The sequence below is a fragment of the Buteo buteo genome, chromosome 21, assembly GCF_964188355.1.
Source record: "Buteo buteo chromosome 21, bButBut1.hap1.1, whole genome shotgun sequence".
Classification (NCBI taxonomy): Eukaryota; Metazoa; Chordata; class Aves; order Accipitriformes; family Accipitridae; genus Buteo; species Buteo buteo.
This window is the reverse complement of record NC_134191.1, coordinates 2,157,679-2,179,525: the sequence shown is the minus strand read 5'-3', so window position 1 is coordinate 2,179,525 and position 21,847 is coordinate 2,157,679. Positions and strand designations below refer to the sequence as shown.

The 21,847-nt window shown below is 43.0% G+C and overlaps 1 protein-coding gene across 3 annotated transcripts; it reads left to right on the top strand.

Moving 5' to 3' along the window:
* The first annotated feature begins 2,068 nt into the window (after positions 1–2,068).
* On the top strand, positions 2,069–20,546 carry ARL8B (ARF like GTPase 8B). 3 transcript variants are annotated; one of them, XM_075052722.1, is made up of 7 exons: positions 2,069–2,344; positions 11,713–11,793; positions 12,414–12,487; positions 12,913–13,006; positions 13,687–13,754; positions 13,991–14,061; positions 15,509–20,546. In XM_075052722.1, exons 1-7 carry the CDS (start codon positions 2,192–2,194, stop codon positions 15,556–15,558), a joined length of 591 nt encoding a protein of 196 aa, XP_074908823.1. In that variant the 5' UTR covers positions 2,069–2,191; the 3' UTR covers positions 15,559–20,546. The 3 variants fall into 3 exon arrangements, with proteins under 3 accessions (XP_074908823.1, XP_074908824.1, XP_074908825.1); XM_075052723.1 differs by having other exon boundaries at positions 2,072–2,314; XM_075052724.1 differs by lacking the exon at positions 2,069–2,344 and adding an exon at positions 2,819–11,632.
* Positions 20,547–21,847: the final 1,301 nt, after the last annotated feature.

Here is a 21,847-nt window from a genome sequence, read left to right as displayed (position 1 = left end):
GGTCATACCCGGTGCTGTATTTGCTGCTCTTTGCAAAGAGGAGCAATGCCAAACAATGCCAAAATGCCCAGGTACTAATCGTACTGCTTCCTTGTGTGCTCTTCTGCACTGTCTGAACTGCTTGGACCCTCTCTATTCATTATTCACCCTCCATAAAACCACTTAACCTGCTTCCCCTGCTCCCCTCGGAGCCGGGATGTCCGTAACCAGGTAGCTCGGCCAGGGGCGATAGGGCGAATGGAGCCCAGCCTGTGCTGGTCCTTCCTCTCCCAGCGCGATGCTGGGGTGGGGAAAAGCAGCCTCCTGCCTGCGTTGGGTGAGACCTTCGGGTTTACAGAGGCTGCGTGGCTGGGGCTGTGGGTCCCCAACAGCCATGGAGCCAGTGAGTGTCTGGAGGCAGAAAGTTTCTAGCTTTGCCAGGGTTACTTTGCGCTTCAGCTCTCACTAGGGAGGAAAATCATCCTCAGCCTGATCCTGATGCCCCGAAAAATGCTGCAGAATTAATGAAGCACAGCAAGCTAATGAAGCATGGCAGAGAGCCTTGACGCTGTTTCCACTCTTCAGGCAGTGGCTTAGGTCCTTTGTATTTGTAAAATATTTTGAGAACCACTGCAGCCAAGTGCAAAACGGTAGGTGTTTTCCAACCCGTTGACAACCAACAAATCCTATTTAGTATCCATTAATATCTCTTAATTTGAATCATGAAAGTTTTTCTGCAATGTCAGAAGAAATCCTGAAGGAAAAGATTGTACTTCAGGAGAACGGAAAATATTCTTATTCCTTGGGCATCTTGCAGACGACTCGCGATTTTTTTTCAGCTACATCTTCATTTGCTCAGCTCATGTCCCTCCTGCCTTGGCCTCACACTGCAGAAGTCACCGCTGAACTACCTGGAGAGCTGGAGCTACACAATTTGTGAACGATACAAACATTGGGATCCTCAGCAGTGTCCCTCTGGAGGACAGATGTTTAGAGAAGCTGTGGAATTTATTATGTAAATGATGTCTAGAGCTTGTAAATCTGTATCACCCCGCTCACCTTTCCTTTTAAAAAGCATGCTGACGTTTGCTTTCTCATTCTGCTGTTCTTTGAAGTCGGGGGATTTCTAATCTCCTGCTATTGGCTTTACTGTACAGAACTAGGCTTAACTTGGCTGGGAATGAAAATAACCACTTACAGCTACCTGACTGGCACAGCAGCAAGGTCCACAGTAAATCACCTGAAAAAGTCCATGCAAAATGCATGGATTCCTGGCAGAAACTTCTAGAGACTGGCTGGTTATCTGAGAGTAACGGAGAATAACAAGGTTGTGTGGGCTGACCCCTAGTTTTTGGAAGTTTTAAGAGCACACACACAGTTTTAGGAGGTATTTCACTTGCTTAGAAAGTACTCTGCATTTGTCACGTGAAAATGTTATGGTTAGTGTTTCTTAATCCCTAGTCCTCGGCAAGCCCAGGATTTGCCCGCAGGCAGGCTGCAGCTCAGTGGTTCAGTGGACAAAACAGAAGCTCTCAGGTGGCCGACTCCAGAGACTAAAGTTAAATTGCAGGTTGCACCAAAGAAAAGCCCCCACGATCCACATCTTTTGTAACTGGAGCTTCAACTCGGCGGGGTGCCGCTCTCCACCCTGCTGGGGGGCTCTGAGGACCTCAGCGGGCAGCCGGGGGCACTTCTGTCAGGCCGGGCGGAGCAGGAAGCTGGGGACGGGTCCGGGGAGGAGGGCTGGGAGCGCAGCACGGCTGCCGGGGGGCCACCGGCAGCCAGAACGGCGAGCCAGAAGGGAGTTGGGGCGTCGAATTAGGCAGCCCTGAAGGGCCTGGACACCCTCCCGCCCAAGATGGCGGCGCCGAGGGTGTGTGAGCAGACACCCGCCCCCGCCCAAGATGGCGGAGGCCGAGGGCTGGCGGCAGACGCCCCGCCCCGCCCCGCCCCTCGCGGCGCGGCCCCGCCTCCTCCCCGCCTTCCCGCCGCCGCCGGTCCTCCCCCGGGGCGCAGAGCTCGGCGGGTGCCGGCAGGGGGCGGTGCGGTGCGCGGCGGCGCTGGGTCCGCCGGCGGGGCGGCCTCTCTTGGTGCGGTCATATGACCGCGGCGCGGGGGCGAGCCGGGCCGTGTGGGAGCGCGCGGGTGTCGGGCAGCCGCCGCCGGAGCCGAAGCCAGAGCCAGACCCCGGTCCCCCGCCGCCGCCGCCACCATGCTGGCGCTGCTCTCCCGGCTGCTGGACTGGTTCCGCTCGCTCTTCTGGAAGGAGGAGATGGAGCTCACCCTGGTGGGGCTGCAGTACTCGGGCAAGACCACCTTCGTCAACGTCATCGCGGTGAGCGGAGAGGGCCGCGCCGGGCCGGGGGTAGGCCGCGGCGGGGCCTGGCGGGGGGGCACCGCGGCCTGTGCGGGCCCGGCGGGAGCGGGCTGGAGACCAGGCGGGGCCGGGGCCTGGTGTCAGCAGACCGCGGCTACAGCTTGCTCGGCACACCCCCCCCCTTCCCTTTCTTCCCCTTCCCCGGTAGACGGTGGGGGTCTCGCCCGCCTCCCGCGTTGGGCTGAGCTGCTGGGACGGAGCTGCTCCGTTGGGCTGCCGGGGGTGGGAAGCAGGGACGTGTGCCCTTGCTGGGTGGGCGAGGCGGAGAGGCGTCTGAGCCGGCCGTGTACGGCCTCGATTAGCGTGTGCTGGGGGTGCCTCCATCAACCTTTGTGCGCTGGTGGGGCCGTGGAGACGCCGGTAGCCGTGTGGGAGCAGAGCTGTGCGGTGTGTGCCGAAGGCTTGTTTCCGTCGGCGTACTAGCGTGGCTGGGCTTGCGTAATGTGAAGATAGCATGATGTGTCTTCAGCTGCTTTCTTCCATTTGACCTTTTTCCAGTGGTCCTCAGTAAATGATGTAAACGTTTCCCGCTCACGGTTCTCTCAGATTTTTTGCTTATTCTGACTCCTGAAAGCTGTGTCAAACAATCTGCTTTCTCTTAAGGTGTGCGCTGAGAAGTACAACTTCCAAGTCTAACAGCAGCAGGCTGCTGAACTTGGGCCTGCTTATCTGATGATCTGCTTGGAGCAGATGAAGGAAGGGTGTGGAAATCCTCCTACGTGATGCTTTTCCATTGTTGAACAAGATAAAGAGTGGCCTGCTTCAATGGCTTGTTCAGCTTCATCAGTGTCCTGTTCTGTGGATGCATGTGACAGAAAACATTCAAAGAGACAAGCTGGAATTTGGAAGCCCTTGTAGGGAGACTGAAATGGGAAACCAGGGTACCTTTTGCTTTTGCAGAGAGCGTGGCTGACTTGAGTCCAGCGCACCTAGAAGGAGAAAGCTGATGTCCTCAACCTTAGATTGAGCAGACCGTCACCTTTTTATAAGGCTTAATATTACCCAGTATTTTTATGAACGTATTTATTTAAGTGTCAGTTGAACAAGTTACTGGGTAGGAAAAGGACTCTCATTCTCTTGCAGCTATGCTTAATCCTTGTTACACTGACTAGCTGTCAAAATGTAGCCAAGCTCTTGTGTAGTTGGGCATGTTAGCACTCAGTGGGCTTTATGATAATGATGTGAATTGGGTCCGCCCTCACAAAAAGTAGCTCTTCCTCTGACTAGTAATGTTAGGTGAAAGTTGCTAGACTAACCCAAGAATGCCAGAAGCCTTTTCTTTCACACACAGTAGTGGCTGCCACTACTTCTGGACTTGGATTTCTAAAAATGGAGCTCTGAAATTGTTGAACAACCTCAGTCTGTGGCTGCTGAGCTGATACTGATCGGTGTGTTCATGCAACTTTGGGCACTGAGGTTACTCTGCAGGCTCTTTGTCTTCTGGAGTCCTGGATGGTGATGGCACTTGGCAAAGTACTGCTTTGCCGCTCTGTCTGTGTAGTACCAGCAGCACATCTCCTTCAGGGAGTTATCTGTGAAGCAGTGGTGCAGATATGTGAAGTAATACAGAATGGTTTTAGTAGTTGCACATCAGTTTAGTCCATCTAAGTTGTCTCAAATGGTAAAAGTACTCCTAAGTAAAGCTGACATCTGTATCCAGCTTGCTTTCCTAGGGGTTGAATCTTGCAAGGTTTCAACTGCACTTTAGGATCACACCCAGAAATTTATCTGCATAAGTGTCATTCAAATAGCCTTGCAAAACGGAGTGAAATAAGGAAGCTGTTATGCGTAATGATACAGCCTAGTTAGCTGTTTTAGGTTTGGAAGTAGCAAGTCACATTTCTGAAGTTTTTAATGAGGGAATCTAGTGACTCTTTACAAAAAACAGAGTGAGGGGACTTGGTCAGGTTTTTATTACTGGTTTTGAAAAGAAAATAGCTTGAGCTTCAGTTATCAGCACAATATTGCTTCTTACAGGAGTAGTGCCATCCATGGCATGAAGAGCTAACTTCTTGTTAGTTGCTTCATTGACTGACTTTAATTCAGAGTATGCATTTGGAAATGAGTGCCAGAAAGGAGTAACTGCTTTCTGCAGGCCAGTTAATGGTTTCGATGGATGTAGCTGTCAGGCGTTGGGATTCCGTAAAACTAAAATGAAAGGAATGACACAGCAAGATGCTAGTCCTACAGAGTAGCTCTCAAAGCTGGGTTACATACCAGGAACTTGGTATGGCTTATAAGGCTACATACATTCTGTTTAACAGAGGGCTGTTACCAGTCTCTTGGCAACAGTGAGTTTAATCTAATATAAATCTCTAATATAATCTATGCCGATCAAATCGGGCGTATATAACTAGAAATAAAACCCAAGCCAATTACACAGGAGGCTTGATGCAACACCTGACTATCTCTGAAGTGGGAAGGCCATGAAGGGCAGACAGTCCAGTTCTAGAATAGTGTTTTTCTAGGTTGCTAGCTGGTTTGGGCGATATTTATTCCTCCAGTGTAAACAAGCACTTAGTTTGTAATCAGACCAAACTTAGTTTGACTAGAAGGTTTAAAAACCAACCTTAGCAGTGAAATCTAGTTATAGCTGGATACAACTGATGCAGCTTCTGCTTTGCTAAGGCTCTGTATTAGTCACTGTCTCTAATTAGATATTAAGCATAAGTTTTCCGTGTGCGTGAGTAAACTTGTTCACAAGGGAGGATATCATTTCTTCCTGGTCCTAATTTCCATAATGTAGATGGCCTATGGCTCTTATTCAGAGAAACTGCATGTCATCCCTGTATTGCATCTTGAATTGTTAGCCTCTTATCTGAGGGCTTGAAATGCCCATCATTTACTGGAGTCTGCAGTATCTTCTGTCGTTTGCATCTCTGCAGTTAGTGTCTGTGAACAGGCTTTCATCAGACTTGCTGTCAAAGCTGCGAGTCCCAGCCATGCTGGTGTGGGGAGGTACAAGAGGCAACCGAGCTCCACAGCCATGTGATGCAACTGAAACATGACTCAAGTAAACTGACTCTGCTTCCAGGCTGCGGGCAGTGCATGCTGGTGAATAATGGGACACTTGTTCAGTTTCAAAAAATACTTCATGGAAGAGTGGTGCTTCCTATTGTGAAGTCTTGCTTGAAGCCCAGTAGCTTGATCCTTGATCCAGGCGTTTGGCACTGGAACACTGAAGCTCGATAGCCTGATCCTCAGCGGGCAGGAGAGGAGAACTGCAGGGGTGGGAGGGAGTCAGACTTTCCTGATACAGTTGTCAGGTTTAAGAGCTAAACTGAACCTGTTCTGTTTGTGGTGTAGGATAAATAAGATCCCTTTTTGGGATTTGTGTCAAAGCCTGAATTAGTGTGTTTTTTTTTTTAACTTTGGAATATCTGACAAGCCTTTGAATGAGGCCTTGGTTTCTAGAAAGAAGCAATTTTTGAAGCGCCTCTCAACAAAAGATTCCTTTGGCCAGTTGGGAGCTGTGACTTCCTTCTGTCCTCATGACTATTACAAGTAACTTTGACTTAAAGAAGTCACACTGGAGAAGTGCAGAAAAAGATTGTTCTAAAGAGCTTCACTGCTGCTCTAGTGCTTTCTGAAACACCCAGGTAGGTCATAAATAGCTTATGTTGTCACTTCATACACATAGTATTTAAGTGAGAAGGTTGATACATTTTTAAGCGAAGTGTTTCTTAATCACAGAAGTCTCTTGAAGTGGATTGCCTCACTTCATTAGGTAATAAAGCTAATATGAGGTGACTCATATTCCAGTTAATACTTTTTTTTGAGGTCCTGCTTGCTCTGCCCCAGGTGGTCTGAAACAGGTGACTGAAATTGGAATCTACTTTTTCCATTGTGGTCTTCCTGTATAGCACTCTTTTAAGCAATGGAAGAGCCTTAAGCCGTAACATCTGGAGGAATATGCTTTCATAACTATCAGAGGCATGAAATGACCTAAGCTCTTACATGACTGACTTCTAGAGAGAAATGTGCCTTTTTAGGTCTTGTTTCACTGCTGAGTGGTAGTTATATGATAAGCAGTCCATGTCTTTTTGAATATTCCATTGAAGTCAGGGTTGGGGAAATAAAAAGGCATTTTCTTGTCAGAATAAGCTATTTTGCTTTCTGCAGCAATCATTCATAGAAGTGCTGTTATAAAGCCTTTCAAGGGACTGTTAGATCCCAAGGACTGAAGCTTCTAAACTAGAGTTCAGGCTGCTGAATGTGATCACAAGTAGCTGAAACACTGAAGTATTTCAAGAAAGAAGCTAGACTACAGAAACTAGAGTTGATTTGTGCACATATGATGCACTTGTTGGTTGAGGCTATGAATGTTGCAGAGGAGGCTTAGTGTAGGGGTAGCTTTATATAATGCTAAAATGACTCTGATTTTTTTTTTTTATTGAAGAGATTTCGGAGAGATGTGGCATTTTTCTTGGTGTGAAAAGAAAGAAATTTAGTGATGAAGAGTGGGGCTTAAGGTAGTATGCTGGTTCAGGTGGATTGGGAATGTCCTGGCTGGAATTCATACTCCAGTGATGTTGTCTCCTAGTTGGCTAAGCTTGTTTGTGATCTCTTCTAGATGGATGAGAAGTTTTACAAGTAAAGATAAAAATCTTTGTTGTGTAGTAACAAAGACTATATGAAGAAATTTATCCTATAACAGTCATGAATCATGTTAGCTTTATGAGATGCAAGCTAAAGGCTGCCCTGACCTTTTCTGTCGATACAAAGAATCTGCTTGTGCAGGTTGCAGAATCAAAGACTGGTAGCTGTGAATTGGTGGTTGAGGACCATGTGGATGGACCATTGTAAGCAGCATGCTTTCCAGTGCCAGCAGGAGAGAGCTACCGCTCTAGCTGGAAAGAAAGAAGAGGGAACGCCAGTTCTACTGCTGCAGTTTGAGTTCTGCCTTTAATGGTTCCTTTAATGTATTGAAATGAAATTTTAAGGAAGATACAGGAAGCAGGAATTCCAGTCTTACGCTCAATTACTTGATCAAGCTGCTTAGGGCTTGGTGCTGACAGTCTGGTAAGCATAACTCCATGGAAGTTGGTAGTCTTCTGGCTGTAGCTTAATGCTACAGAGAGGCAGATGAAGTAGCCAGAGTGTAGTTTGTTTTGTTTTGGTTTTTTTTGACTCAAGACAACTGGAAATGGTAGGTGTAGTAAGCAGCTCGTTTTAATATTGACTAAGTATTAAAAAAGACTAAACTTGCATCCTTTGTACGCTTCTGGAATGTTAGGTGATATTAAGTTAAACGCTTGTCCAAAGTCTTCTGATCCTAGCCTCTGGGAAGTGAACTGTACCTGTAACTGGCATGCTGCTGGCCCATTCCTGAGGGAAGACTTCTGGGGGTGCTGGCTGGCAAAGCTGCCCCTGGCCTGCTGGTGGGCTGAGGGAGAGGGCGCAGACCCAGAGAGGCAGTCTGCCAGTGTTACAGGTAAAAAGCAGTGCTTGTGAATGTGGCTGTGCTTTGGCATGTGTGGTGGTGCTTCAGAGCACCCACCAAAGCTAGTGTTAGCTGGTGTGTGACAGACTTGGATCTGCTAGCGAGATGGAGGGTGAAATGCATAAATGCTACAGTCTGTGCAAGAGTTAGTGTTAATACTAGAGACAAGGTGAGCTGAACCCAAACCAATTCATGGAGGTAGGTGTTGGCCCTGAACTAGATTACAGTGCAGGGACTTAGTTCAGTCTGGAAGCAGTTTTGCTCCTCTGAATAATCTTATCCAACCTAAGTACTCAGGCAGGTAAATGGGTTCATGTTGCACTAAAATCACATGCTTGGGTTCTCCAGGAGCTTGGGAGTATTGAAAAGGGAGCATCTCTTAAATGAGGAGTCTTAAAGACTAGTCCTGCAGGTTCTTTCTGCATGTGGTTTTTGAAATTTGGTCTGTTTAGTCTCCCTCTTTCTTATCTTTCACATAGGGGCTAGAGTTAGCTTTATTTTGTGACCTTCAGCAAACAGTTTGTGTTAATGCTGTATGGTCTGTATGACGTCAGAGCTAATGGCTTAATTCGTAATCACTTCTAGTACACAAGGCTGATCTTCCAGGAGGCCTGGATGAAGTAGTGTCTGCCTATTGGAATATTCACAAGTGCTGAAAACAGATGCTATTGCTAGATTTGTAAGCAACTATTCTTGCTGTCCTTGATGAGTGTTTGAGCAATGCTACTATGTATGACAACAGCCAAGTACTTTCAGATTGGGAATTGAAAATATTTCTGTGCTTATCAAACTTGTTTTAAAGCTGATGCCTATTTTAGAAGGAGAAAGCATTGTATCGTGAACACACAGTGACAGGGCTGAGTAATCTGCTCTAGGGGGTACAGAGGGAAGTCTGATTCAAACCGAACTGCCTACTAATAAAAGCATATTCTTCTTGTTCTGGTGTGTGAGTAGCTTTTGCACATGAATACTCAAAGACACAGCTGAATTCCTGGCTTTTTTTCCTCTGTAGAGGTAGTAAACAAAAGCCCTCTAAATTCTGGGTTTAGAGAACTGTTTCTGGGCCAAGACAGTTGGATACAATAGCAGAACCTATCAAAGGAGATTACTGCCTACTAACAAAACCCAGTACAATTGTTTTAACCATTTTTTGACCTGTCTTAAAAGACAGGGTGACTGCTGGTAGCTTTCTTTAGGTACACTAACTGCAAACAGAGGAACACCTGCACTTAAATGAGAGTAAGGTCTTCCAAATGAATATCTGAGTTGATCAATGTGCTCAAAACCTGCAGTCAGGTCTGCCTCTCAAAGGTATAAAGTGCCTGCCTCACCTCAAATCCACAGCCTCCAGACTTCCTATAGAGAGAAAGGGCATGCTTGTGTTTTGGAGGCAGCTTGATGAAGGGACCTGCTACCCACACCTTCTGTTTCTGACAGTTCAGAAAGTATGTCAGGTAGTGCTGGTTTGTCTTGCCTACAGAGCAGAGTACAGAAAGCTGAAACTGAAGTTGTAACTGAGCAACTGTAGTGTAGTTTTTAAGTAAGTCAGAACAAGTTTTTATGCCACATGAATGTGTACTGTGGGTAGAGAGTACTTGGAAAGTACTATAAGATGCAGCAGCTTTTCTGAAGATTCTGTAAAAGCTTCTTTGTGGCGGATCACAGTAATTTCTTCAACATTACATTAAACATGTGGCAAATGAGATGCTGCTCCAATCTGAAGGAATCTGTATCCTAAAAGACCAGTGAGAGAGCATGAACTATTGATAGGAACAGCTCTTGAGTGAAGAATCTGGAAGTATCTGAGTGGGAATAGCTGACAGCATATGGGGTAATATGAAGTAGCACAAAGAGATGGAGGTTCAGGCACTGCTTGGGAGATGTTTGGTTAGAAGATGTGGGTGTAGGGTGTGACTGTAGAGGCAGGAATGCAGTGGTTCTTGAGCAACCATGGCAAGCTGGCCCTTCAAAGGCAAGATTGGCAGTGCATGCTTTATGAACTGAACTAAACTGCATCAGGCATGGAAATCACTGTTAACCATCTGCTGCTGAGCTACACATAAACTGGCTGAAATGGACAACTCATACACTGGGCTTTCAGGGCAGGAACGGCAAGCTAATGAACAGGCATTCAGGTTGTGCACCTACCTTGCTAAGTTAGCAGAAAGGTTAGAGTAGTTTCTGAAACAGTGCTGCATGAGATTGATATGTGCTTTTCTGTGTAGCTTAAACAGTTGAAACTTCTTTCAAATGAGAATGCAGAACACCTGCCTAATGAGGTTTAAGCTGTCCATTTTTCAGATTGTCACTGTTTTTACAGCTGCATTCCTTGGATTCAAGGACTTACTTATTTTTTTAAACTCCTTTTAAAAGACTGTTAGTCTGTAATAGCCATGCATCTGGAAAGCAGATCTTAAATGTGAAAAATTACCACCTGTTCAGGGGACTGCTGGCTTCAAATCCAAGCTCTGCATGTATTTCTGTTTTGGAGGTCAGCAGCAAGATCAATGTGCCATTTAACTGAAGGACTTGGCCAAATAAACTGAAATGTGACTGCTATCATCTGTGTTTTCAGTTGACTTCTAATGTTTATCAGCATTATACTGGAGTCTGTATTGTGTGAAGCTTGCAGCTTTTGTTTGCTGGTGGAAGATCACAGTTTTTTGGGGGGCTTGAGGTAGGGGGAACAAGTGAAGAAAGTTTGAGCTTCTAGGCATGGAAGTGAATGCCAAAGCATTGGTATTACAAACTGATCATCTTCTGGTTGTAAACTCTGAACAGCATTTGGTCAAAGCATGTCGAGTCAGACTTAGTTACTACTTCCAGTTTGTGAGCATTTGGGACCTAACTCTGTAGGGTGATGCGACGTCTGCTTCACAGTTCCTAAAGGGCTTTTAACTCAGGCTAGCTTCTCTGTGCAACATCAGGGGAGAGAAGCAGACTTTCTGCTGCTATGATATCGAACCCTAATTAAACAACTGAATGCATTTGAGTTGGCCTTTTTTCCAAATCTGGTTGATTGTCTGGTTCTATTACGCATAATGGATGTAGTGAGATACATAATGACCGCTGCGGCTGAGATCCACCTTCTGCCAAATAGTCAGGGAAGCATGGGAGAAATCTGTACTACTGTTGATAACACTTGTTATGGCTCCTGGGTTAGCTACAGGAGATAGCTGTGAACTTGGCTTTCAAGCTGTTACAGATAAAAGTGTAACAGATAGTAAAACATCTGCCACTAGAGAACCTCTCTAATACAACACTGTTTTGCAGCAGTTATGTCAGAACTTAAAGTGATGCTGAACTTCTGGTGGAAACGGGCTGCAATACTCCCCAGTTGCATTTTGATTGCCTCTTCCGCTGCTGAACAAGTTGGACACTGTGTAGCCTAGCAGGAAGCAGACCTGTCAAGTCCTTCCACTTTCCAGCCTCTTAAAATTCCTCAGGGAGTTAACCCATACCTGTGGGTTGGAGGCTTACTCCACAGGAGTGATTTATTACTGTAAATGTTGTCCACAGAGTAGCTTGCATCAGAGGAAAATCTTCTGGATTTTTCTAGCTTCCAGGTAACTAGGAGATCCTGATGTACAGAACTTTGCTCCAGCAGAAGTAGGTGAATGGCTCTTTTCCTATACTTGCCCTGGCTGTCCATCTGTTAGGCTATGCAAAGCACTTCTCCCCAAGTAACTTTGCTCCCCTGATTGCCCCAAGGCTTGAAAAATTATTTAAGTGCTTGTAAGAAATGACTTGTCTGACTTCACACAAGCTTCAATGCATATGAATATTGTATCCACGACTTCTCGGCTATGAAGCCCTCAGTTGGAAGGCAAATGGTTAGAAAAAACTTATGATATTTTACTATGTAAACTAGCTGCATCAGATAAGTACTAAACTTAACTTTCTTTTTTTTCAGTCAGGTCAATTCAGTGAAGATATGATTCCTACTGTGGGCTTCAACATGAGAAAAGTTACGAAGGGTAATGTCACAATAAAGGTATGTTACCATTGTTGACTGTCTCTTCTTAAACCCATGCAAGGTTGGCTTCAGCTTCTAGTTTAAAATTTGTTTGCTCTGTTTTGCTTCCGCCATTAGGACAAATACAGGAAACTGAAGAGGCTCAGCTAAACCTGTCAAATAGCTTAAGAATACACTTAAGTTTATGGGGTTTCTTAAATGAGAATCTGTGTATGATTTCCAGGTTCATGGACTAGTTAAAGCAATGTTGTGATAATGCTGTCTGGCTTTAATCTCAGTTAATTTTCACGTGTTTAGGGCCCGAAGATCCTCCAATTCTGCTCATCAATATTGCTTAAGGGAAGGCTTACATCAAAAGCAAAGTTTTAAGTCAATATATCTTATATACCACAGTGTGTAAACTTGGTACACACGTGTGTTCTTGTATCTGCTCTAAGATGCTCTAGTTTGCATCTTATGCTCTTGGGCCTGCAAGCTTTGATCAGCTGTACAAGGGATTATTTCTGCTCTAATATGTGAGAGGTCCTGCAGCTGGCCTAAGGAGAAAGGGAAGACTGTGTTTTGATTTCTCGTCTTATCTTGTGTGACATGTTTAAACATAGTGCATGGCTAAACTGTCTTTTTCCCCTTGCCTTAAGATTTGGGATATAGGAGGGCAACCACGATTCCGAAGCATGTGGGAACGATATTGCAGAGGAGTTAATGCTATTGTGTAAGTGTTGTCTTCCTTCAGCTTGTACTTAACTTCAGATTTGCTTCTCTTCTGTGTGTGGCCTTTCTAACAGTGCATGCTTGAGTCGGTAGTACTCATTTTAATTTTGAAACTGTACTGCAAGCATTTTGACCTTTTTTTACCCTTAAGTTCAGGGCTCAAGATGGGTTATTTTCTTATCAGTGTCTGATCTAGAGTACTAACTACTTCCTGTCTGAACTGAGTGGCAGTGCTGTCTAACTGAAAGAATCTTTCATGTACTCTGATCTTAGAGAATTTTTTTAAAAGAACCAAATTCTTTGCTCAGAAGACCTAGCTTTATTTAAAGCCTTGTTGAATCTGCTCAAAACTGACAGTGTAAAGGAAAGACTGCTGTTTCTGAAGTAGTTCAGTCTCACTGACCTAACCTTAAATTCTCTTTAAAGCTACATGGTAGATGCTGCAGATCGTGAAAAAATAGAAGCCTCTCGAAATGAGCTGCACAATCTTCTAGATAAGCCACAGTTACAAGGAATCCCTGTAAGTAATATTGCCTTACACAGTATTAAATTTGCTTCAGGAATGTGCATAACTTTAGCAACTGAAGTTTGGCTTGAATTCTTAAGTGAAGTATAAGGCCTAGCCTTACTGGTTAGAATAACCATGAACAATACCTGCCCCTAGTGCCTTAAATCAAATCGTTGACCTCAGTCAATCCTTCAGTGATCTTATTCTTGTTCAGTGCCCACACAAAAAAAAAAAAAAAAAAAAAAAAATAAAAATTGGAACAGTAATTTAGAGTATTCCACTATGAGTTTGTGCTCTCTTCTAGAGTCTACTGTAGTACAGGTTAACTAGACTGTAGTGCGGAATTATAGAGTAAGTTTGGGGAATCTCAGCTGAAAGTCTGCTGGGTTTATTCTCAGTTTTGTGAGCTGATGTGTTCTCATGCTTGCTTTTTGTGCGTAACAGGTTATTTGTACCCCCTCTTTCCCTGGGATTAGGTCAATCTTCCTCCTTGATGTGGTTTAATAGTGAATGTCTCATTCTGTTAGATTTAGTAGCCTAGTGCAGACTGCTTGTCAGAATCCCTTGAAGTTTGTTGTTTGTGTTTGGTTGGTTGGGGTTTTTTTGGTGTGTGTGTGGGGGTTTTGGTAGGTTTTTTGTTTGTTTGTTTTTAAAGCAAAGCTGCAACTATTTCCTTCTGCTCTGAATTTCAGGTTCTAGTACTTGGAAATAAGAGAGACCTTCCTAATGCTTTGGATGAGAAACAGCTAATTGAAAAGATGTAAGTCTAACCCTTCCTAAGAAAGGCTACTTTAACTCAGTAAATGAATTCATGTACATAGGGTTGTTAGATCAAGAAGCTTGCATTTGTAAGTAGAAAACCCAGCAACAGGAGCTAGCTGAAACATTGTACAGAAACAAGTTACCTGGAGAAGATGAAGGGGAACAGTTTAGATTCTCAGTATAAGAATCCTTGTTATAAGTGAAGTGTATGTTGAAATGTTCTCTCTTTCATAGGAACCTTGCTGCTATTCAGGACAGAGAAATCTGCTGCTACTCAATTTCTTGCAAAGAGAAAGATAATATAGGTAACTATTAACCTAAAATGCTAAGCATTTTGAAGAGCTCTCAGAGGATGGATTGAGGGATTGTAACTTCTTAAACACAAGCTTCCTGGCTTCAGGAAACTGGTAACAAATCAAAGAACGATATGTAGGTGCACTGGTTAAATTTAGTATAACTCATGATGGCAGTGAGGAAGCTTGACTGGTATTGAAGTTGTAGGGGTTGTAGTTATCAAAATGTATGTCAGTCTCCTGTGAAGTCTGCTGCCTTTCATCAGTTAGTTTGCAGCAAATAGCTGACCAGTCTCACTATTAGCTTGGCCTAAATGATTTTATACTTATGTCAGGTAGTTTCAGTTCTGCCTCACTTCATGAGGCTAGCAAGTACTTGCAGCAAGTTTTCCCTCAACAGTCATTCCCTTGAAATAATCATCTTCCCTTGCTGTCTTATCAAAGCGGTTCATGTTGTGGCCTATGCTAGTCACTACTCCATGCAGCCAAACAGTAAATTTTCTGGTGCTGACATCAATTGCTTTAGAATTTCTGGAGGTCAGAGGCAGAAACCATGGTACTGTGTAATACCAAATACTTGACACAAGTATTGTAAGTAAACTGAGTAATCTCAACTGAATGAAAACACACTGCTTAACAACGGTAGCCATTGTTCTCCTGATGCCTTCTTGTGCTGCCATGAGATTAATACTGGTTCATTGGTGGGCCTACGTGAGTTTACTGATGAGGGAAACTTCAGGCTGGTGGTCACAGGAACAGGCTATAGAGGATACCAGAACTGCTTTATATTAAGGACTCAACTTCTCCCAAGGAAAAATGAACAGCCTTTGGAAGTCTTCTGGCTTCTTATCCAAGAAGCCCCTGTTACCTTACCATCAGTTAAAGATTCAAACATGGTGGATAAGAGAAGCAGATGCTCCTTTCTATTCTGTCTCCTGCACAAGGCTCACAGCACAGCTGAGCATCACTGATGCTATAGGGAAGGTGCTGCTGGAAGCATCAGGCTGGTATGATGCTAGTGCATTTCACTTCCTTAGGAGACCCTCTTTCAAGCGTGGAGGAGCTTGGTGCTTTGTAGGGCTTAACTTTGTTCTCGTCAGGTGAGGAGAGGCAGACTGGCTAAATAGAGCAATGTTGATCTAAAACTAATTATGTAAGCTATACCAAAGTATCAGATTAAGGGATGTCTTTTTCCTAGAGGTGTAGCTGACTGAGGAACCAGGCTGCCCGGGCCACTTCCTTTATGTGTTACTTAAAGGACGCTGAGCAGTTACAGGACCAAAGCACAGACAGCAAGCATTCCAGAAAATCATTCTGTCGATCTGTCTTGGACCATCCTCTGGGGAAGGGCTGGATATTCCTGTCATGTATTTGAGGACACTGGCATACCAAAGCGATGCCAGTTACACAAATACAGACAGACACTTGAATATGGAACTTCTCTTCTCTCTCTCTTTAGATATCACGCTTCAGTGGCTTATTCAGCATTCAAAATCTAGAAGAAGCTGAAGTCTTCTTGGAATCTCCAGTACCAGTTGGCCATAATCTCAATTGTCCACTTCCCTCCATAATGAGATACTACCCAAAAATCCTGTATCAAGAATCTTGCCTTTTCACGGTTCATTTCTCATGTGCACTGCTGAAGACTTGTATTCCTATTCTGTCACAAAACAACTAGAGTTGTCATGATAAAGTCAGCACAAATATTTATTTTACAACCATCTATGGTGGGAGGGTTGGGGGGGCTTTTTAAAAAGAAAAATCTCTCTACCATGTTAACTATGATGGTACACTCTGTTCTGGTTTTTCAGGGCCAGGTTTTTATATGATTTTCAGCAAGTGTTTTATTTCTAGTGTTTAGTGGCTTGAAGATGCTGATGCTTGACAGCATTAAGATTCTGTAAGATGCCACATACAGTAGTTAGAAAACATTTAAGCGTGAGTTGTGGGATACCGATTTATCTCACAAATGCATGTGATGTGTGTATGTAAGCAGAGAAATGGGAGCTGTTTGCAGAGGGGAGCACAAGGCATAGATCAGCATCACTAATCTACAGCTGAGAGCTTATCCTGTCACTTGAAAAAGAAAATTGTCATGATGAATTAGGAAAGAGTCGACTGTTTAAAATCATTTTGTTGCTTCTGTTTAACATTTGTATGGGGGATGGGAATGGACTGTTCTGTCAAGCTTTCAAAAATTGGAGTATTCCAGCATGAAAACAAATTGCTAGGAACATCAGACTTTGTTCAAATACATTTTTCTATCTACAGATACCAGTGGTCTCTATCTGAAACCAGAACACACATTCTGAGCAGCTGCATGACACTTAAATTACTGATGTTTTTGTATAGAGTCAGTTGTTGATCTTTAGCACAATATCTATGTAATCGTCTAGTGTCTCCTGCTCATGAAATGGCTGGGCACAGTTTCACCTGGTGCTATGGAATATCTAGGCTATTGTGACAACTCTAGACCTGCCTGCTTTCTTGATGTAACCATGTGCAAAGTCTGTAAGTTGCAAGATGAAATGTTCTACTGTGTCAAAGCACAAGAGAGCCAATGAATTGATCCTGTTTCTTGACTAGCTCCTACAGTATAGGGAAGTATGTATAAACTAAAGATTGTAATGTTTTTGTAGCTTTACTTTCTCAATGACTTCAGTATATTTAAAGGGACAGACTTGTTAAGACTGGTTTGTTCATACAGTAATGTCAGTGTAGCTTACTAGTGTATGCAAATACATGGTGCACCTGCTTGTGTTGCCTCACACTGTGTGTGATTCTTCACCTAAATGTAGTTTGCATTATGTCGGAGTCTTTGGTTGGAAACTGTTTAGTCCATATCAGTTATGACAAGCCAGTTTTAATTTAGACTGCCATGGCCTTACTGTTCTGTACCAACGATCGCACTGTTGCACAGACACTACATGCTGCCTGCATTCAGTCTGAACTTGCATTTTAACTTTTTGTCCCCTTTCAGTTCTCTGAAGCATGATTTCAATTAATTCATACTCTGGTGCTGTAGAGGAGAGGGTATATTAACTTGCTACTGTAGTCCCTAGTTCACCAGGAACTGCTACAGTTACTTTTATTTAGCAAACTTGCTTGTGCCTAAGATAAGGAAACTAAACTAGAATGTGTGAATCTTTGTGGGGGACCAGGTCACTGTTTAGTTAACTGGCCTATAGCTAAACTTGATGTGTTTGGTGTTTATATACTTCACTGCTTTCAGCGTTTATGGCATCCAAACACTACCAATTGTTAACCTGTGCATTACTCTCTGCATGTGAACAACTTATACAATTACTGAACTTTGTAAATACGTGAATTTTTTTTATTTAGGTGGATGCATATGTTGGTTTACTGCTCTTCAGCTTTATTCAATAAACTTATGTTTTGAGGGTTGTATTGACACTTAACTGACTGACTTGGGTTGATGTGGCTTAACTCATGGAAATACATTTTTGGATGTCTGTCTCCTCTCCCACAAGATTACAGTTGGGGAAGAAGGTTCGGTAAATACCTGAGCTTCTTTATATTATGTGGTTCAAGTATTCAAGTGAAATGCTTGTAAAACTACCTTTCACGCCTGGGGCTTTCTCAGGTTACATGAGCAAGCTTAGTCAGTCAGTCTCAGCAGACTTCAGTGCTTTTTTTATCTTTATGAAAAGCACTGGTCAGCTGAAGGGTCTTGAGTATGGGCAGCCTTCTGGAGCTCTGTTTTCAGGAGAAAAATGCATGTGTCTACAAGCTTGTTGCTTGTCATCAAGCCTAGAGTAAAACCTTTGCTTTTCTAGCAGAAGTGTCAGATCTAGCAGTGCCTGATCATTGACTGCCAATTAAAGCATAAAGATTCTTATCTCATTGGAAAGCGAGGCTTTTGTTGACAGAGGTCTTGGACAAAATCTTTGTTGTGATTTTAATCTGAAGTTAACACTGACTGTTCTTCCCAAATGCTTTGTTGCATTAATTTCTCTCGGGTCACTGATTAACGTATAGGACCATACGTCAACATCTTCCAAGTAATGGTAACAAATTGGATGTCTTCTGTTCGTGGCCTGCCTCTATGTAAGCTTTCAAACTTACTGAGCTGTAATGGGTTAGTTTTTAGGCCTGAATACTGGTCAGTTAGCATCCATCGTGTAGCTCAGCTGGTGGGAAGGACTAATGAACTGTTGAGTAAAACATCATGTGCATATTTCTTCAGCTGATGGGGAGTTTCCTGCGTGCAAAACAAGCTACCTGGAGTTAACATTGAAAGCAAAATGCATCTAGATACAAAATCTGAAAACAGTATTACTGCTGTAAGATTTGTCACCCTGGTTGGTCTGATACCAGTACTAATCCCTTAAATCAGCTGTGGTGTGAACTTGGCCAACAGCTGTTTGCTTGATGTGGTATTTAAGTAATAGCTTCTACTTCTAAATGTAAATAGCAAGGAAAGCTACACTGGCCACCTATGATGTGCATACTCTAAAAAATACGTTTGTTATTACTTCATGAAATGACTCCACCTAGGTTTTCACAGCTGTTCTTGCACAGCTCGAGATGCCCTCAGTTACTCACGGGGCAGAAATGTAGAACTTGAAGAGACTGTTTGAATCCAGTGCAGAGCATTACACTTTTTCTGTTTGAGGGCTTGATTAGCTTTCCAACTACCTTCATTTTGAAACAGAAGGGAAGTGTAGGAAGTCTTTCCAGAGAAGTGAGGCTGCTCTTGCCACCTTTCAGCCCTGGGCTGAAAAGACTACTTACTCATCTGGCACAGTTAAGTCCAAGGTTAAAGCTTTTCTGTTCCAATAAAGGTGTGGAGCCTAAGGTAGGCATTAGCAGTGTTGTCTGCTGAACTTGGATGTTATAGCTGTGTTCTGCTTCTAGAAGTCTATTGGGCCAGTCTAATCTCTCATGATGATTACTTGTCTCAGGCTCTGTAGTGACCCTAGACAGTAAAAAGAAACTGATTAAATTTCCCATTCTCTAAACAAAAGTTGCTTTTGGGGGTGCATTTTAGTAACATAAATTATTGTACTTAAACATCAGTAGCTGTAGTCCTGAAACTCTCTTCTGATGTATCTGCAGTAGGCCTTGACCGTTAGCATATTAAGAAAACTGGATCTTGTGAAAAGGTAAATACTGAGCCGGAGAGAACCCTTGGTCATGAATATGCACGCAAGTTAGACACCAGTCATACCTTTATGACCTCATGATGTATTGGTACTGTATGGTGTCCCAATGATTTTAAAATAGCCATCAACTCTAAATACTTGTTGGTGGTTTTGTTCAGTACAAGCGATTGCTCTTACTGATCGTAGAGCAGCACGTCTCTAGACTAGACTAGGAAGAAATGTCTGTGTGTGCACCCACAGTACCGGGCTATGTGAAAGTTTTCCTTGGAGTGTTAATGTCCTATCAACTTTAGTGTGGATGGTGGTTTCTTCAAGTGCAATTACAGTGCAGCATAACTCATCATCACCCTGAGTACAGCTGAGTGTCGTAGCAGTTGCACAGAGCAATTCTGTCCTACCACTTGGCAACATGAAAAATGCACAAATGTGGAGCTGTTTCATGATCTGTGGAACTAATAATCTAGTTTCTTATCGATTTGTGTTTTCTCTTTGCACCTTTATGGAAACAGGTTGGAAAGATGGTCCTTTTTGGATGCTGACATATAAAACTGCATAATCTTCACTTTCTGGTAGAAGAAAGGAGGCCAAAGAAAATGCCTTAAACAGTCTCTCTGGTTAAATTAATATAGGAATGTTATGCAGGGATCTATAATAACTTGAAGTATGTCTTAGCTGGATTATCAAGCTTTTAACTTTTCTAAGGTTTAATTTTATAGTTACTGTGGCTGTGCAATGGCATGTCATGATTTGCTTTGTGCGTGTTTACTGAATGTGAAAGAAATGCGCTTCTTCCCGGTCGCATGCCCCAGCACTGCTCCCTGCTGGCTTGCTTTTGCACTGACCCTGACTAGAGCGCTGTGTGAATTCCAAATAGGGGGGTGTAAATCAGGTGATTTAAGCTATTTTGCTAAGAGTGGTGCATTGCCGAGTACATGAACAGCAAAGCAATGAATTGTGTTAAAGGGGAAGTAATGTGTGAATGCCTGAGACTGGTATGTGCTTCAGGACTTCTATTCCCAAAACGTGAGTGTAGAATGACTTGTCTACTTCAATGAGTAGTAGTCTATTGCTTTAGGACTACAGATGCTGAATGTTAAAGTATGCCTTGGTGAAACATCGGGGAATTTCTTCTACATGTCACTTAAATGACAAACAGGGAATGGCACTCAAAGGGGGTACGCACATACTCTTTCAAAGGAGAAGTAAAATATTCGATGTTTTTATTTTCGTCACAGTGGAAGGTGGGTAAGTAGACCTTTGTGCCAGGATTAGTGCCTTTTAATTATGACATTACAGGTTTTATTCTGTTAAAGGCAACATCTATCATTGTGATCATTTTGAAGTGCTTCAATAAAGTGTTGTTGAAAACCATTCTTTTGCATATTCATCTGTAGTAGTACAGCTGCTTTTATTGTTGTCAGAAATATATAAGAAGCCCTCATTACCAAATTGTGGGAAACATTGTTATGCTCAAGCTAAACTAAACACTTCTATGCTAAAATTTAATTCTTTAGATCATCTGTGAGAGGAGCAAACGGGTCGACTCCTTGAAGCACTCTTCTAACAGTGAAGAGAGTAGGTAGTGTTGCTTCCATGTAGGCAGATATATTCAAGTAGTTTACAAGTCTTTCAAGAAGTCTTGCCTGGCCTAATTAGGAAACTTCATGTTTTAAACACTGTCATAAAACAGTGATCTTGAGTATATGAATGAGGCTAATTCTAAATGAATTCTAAATTTCATGTTTTCATTTATAAAAAAAAAAAAAAAAAGAGTAGTTGAATGCTGTTGCCTGGTTGATACTTGGTCAGTGTGTGCTCTGTGTTAGAGAGTGGTTTCTGTGGAAACCGATAGGAGCGTTAACTGCTTAACTTAATCTTGAGATACTGACTGTAAGCCTTGTGCTCAGTGGGGGGCAACTTCCCTAGTAGTTGGCCTGTGAAACTATGATTTCTATCTAAAGCTTTGCTTTGGATACTGAAAGCATTTGTTGGTCTCATTTGTGTTTCTCTCTGAAAAGATCTATTGAGTAGAAGTTCATAAACCATATTGTTCAACAAACAAAGCAAATACCTGAGTAGAGAAAGAAAAAGCTGTTGTTATGTGTGAAGTTAAAGCTAGACTTGATTCTCACAAGAGTCTCAGAGTGAAGTAAACTGGTAAGTTGCTTCTGTATAATTGTGTTAACGTGGGATGTGGAAGATATTTCAGTCTTTTTCAACAGCAGGGAATTTTCCTCATTTTTTAAAGTCAGTAAATGAATCCCCTTCTTGGTGTGAATAATACTATTTCTGGTGCATAAGGGGAAGAACATAAAAAAGATGCATGGATTCCATAGATTGAGGAAAGGAACGGAACTGAAAGAGCAACCTCAGGCTGCTATGTTTGAGCAGGCTAGAGGATTTTAACAGGAGTCAGCATACACAAGTCTTGATGGACCACTGAATTGTGACTTTTTTAATTAATTTATTTATTTGTTCTACTGTTTCTGTTGCAATGAATGGAAAACAAAGAGCAAGATCTGACTTCTGAAATAGAAAGTATAAAATACAGGCTGCAGACAAATCACTAATGTCTGGTTGCCTGTCTGTGTGTGATAATGGTATTTTTTTTTCCCTGCGTAGGGCTTTTTCTTATTATTTCTATCAACTTTCTTTGTAACGAATCATGCACT

What these genes read in the sequence shown, in the direction of transcription:
- ARL8B (XM_075052722.1), top strand. Translation starts at nt 2,192, where the DNA reads ATGCTGGCGCTGCTCTCCCGGCTGCTGGACTGGTTCCGCTCGCTCTTC. An exon ending in AGGGCCGCGCCGGGCCGGGG is followed by an intron (nt 2,345 to 11,712) that starts GTAGGCCGCGGC and finishes CTTTTTTTTCAG; the next exon opens with TCAGGTCAATTCAGTGAAGA. An exon ending in AGGGTAATGTCACAATAAAG is followed by an intron (nt 11,794 to 12,413) that starts GTATGTTACCAT and finishes CCTTGCCTTAAG; the next exon opens with ATTTGGGATATAGGAGGGCA.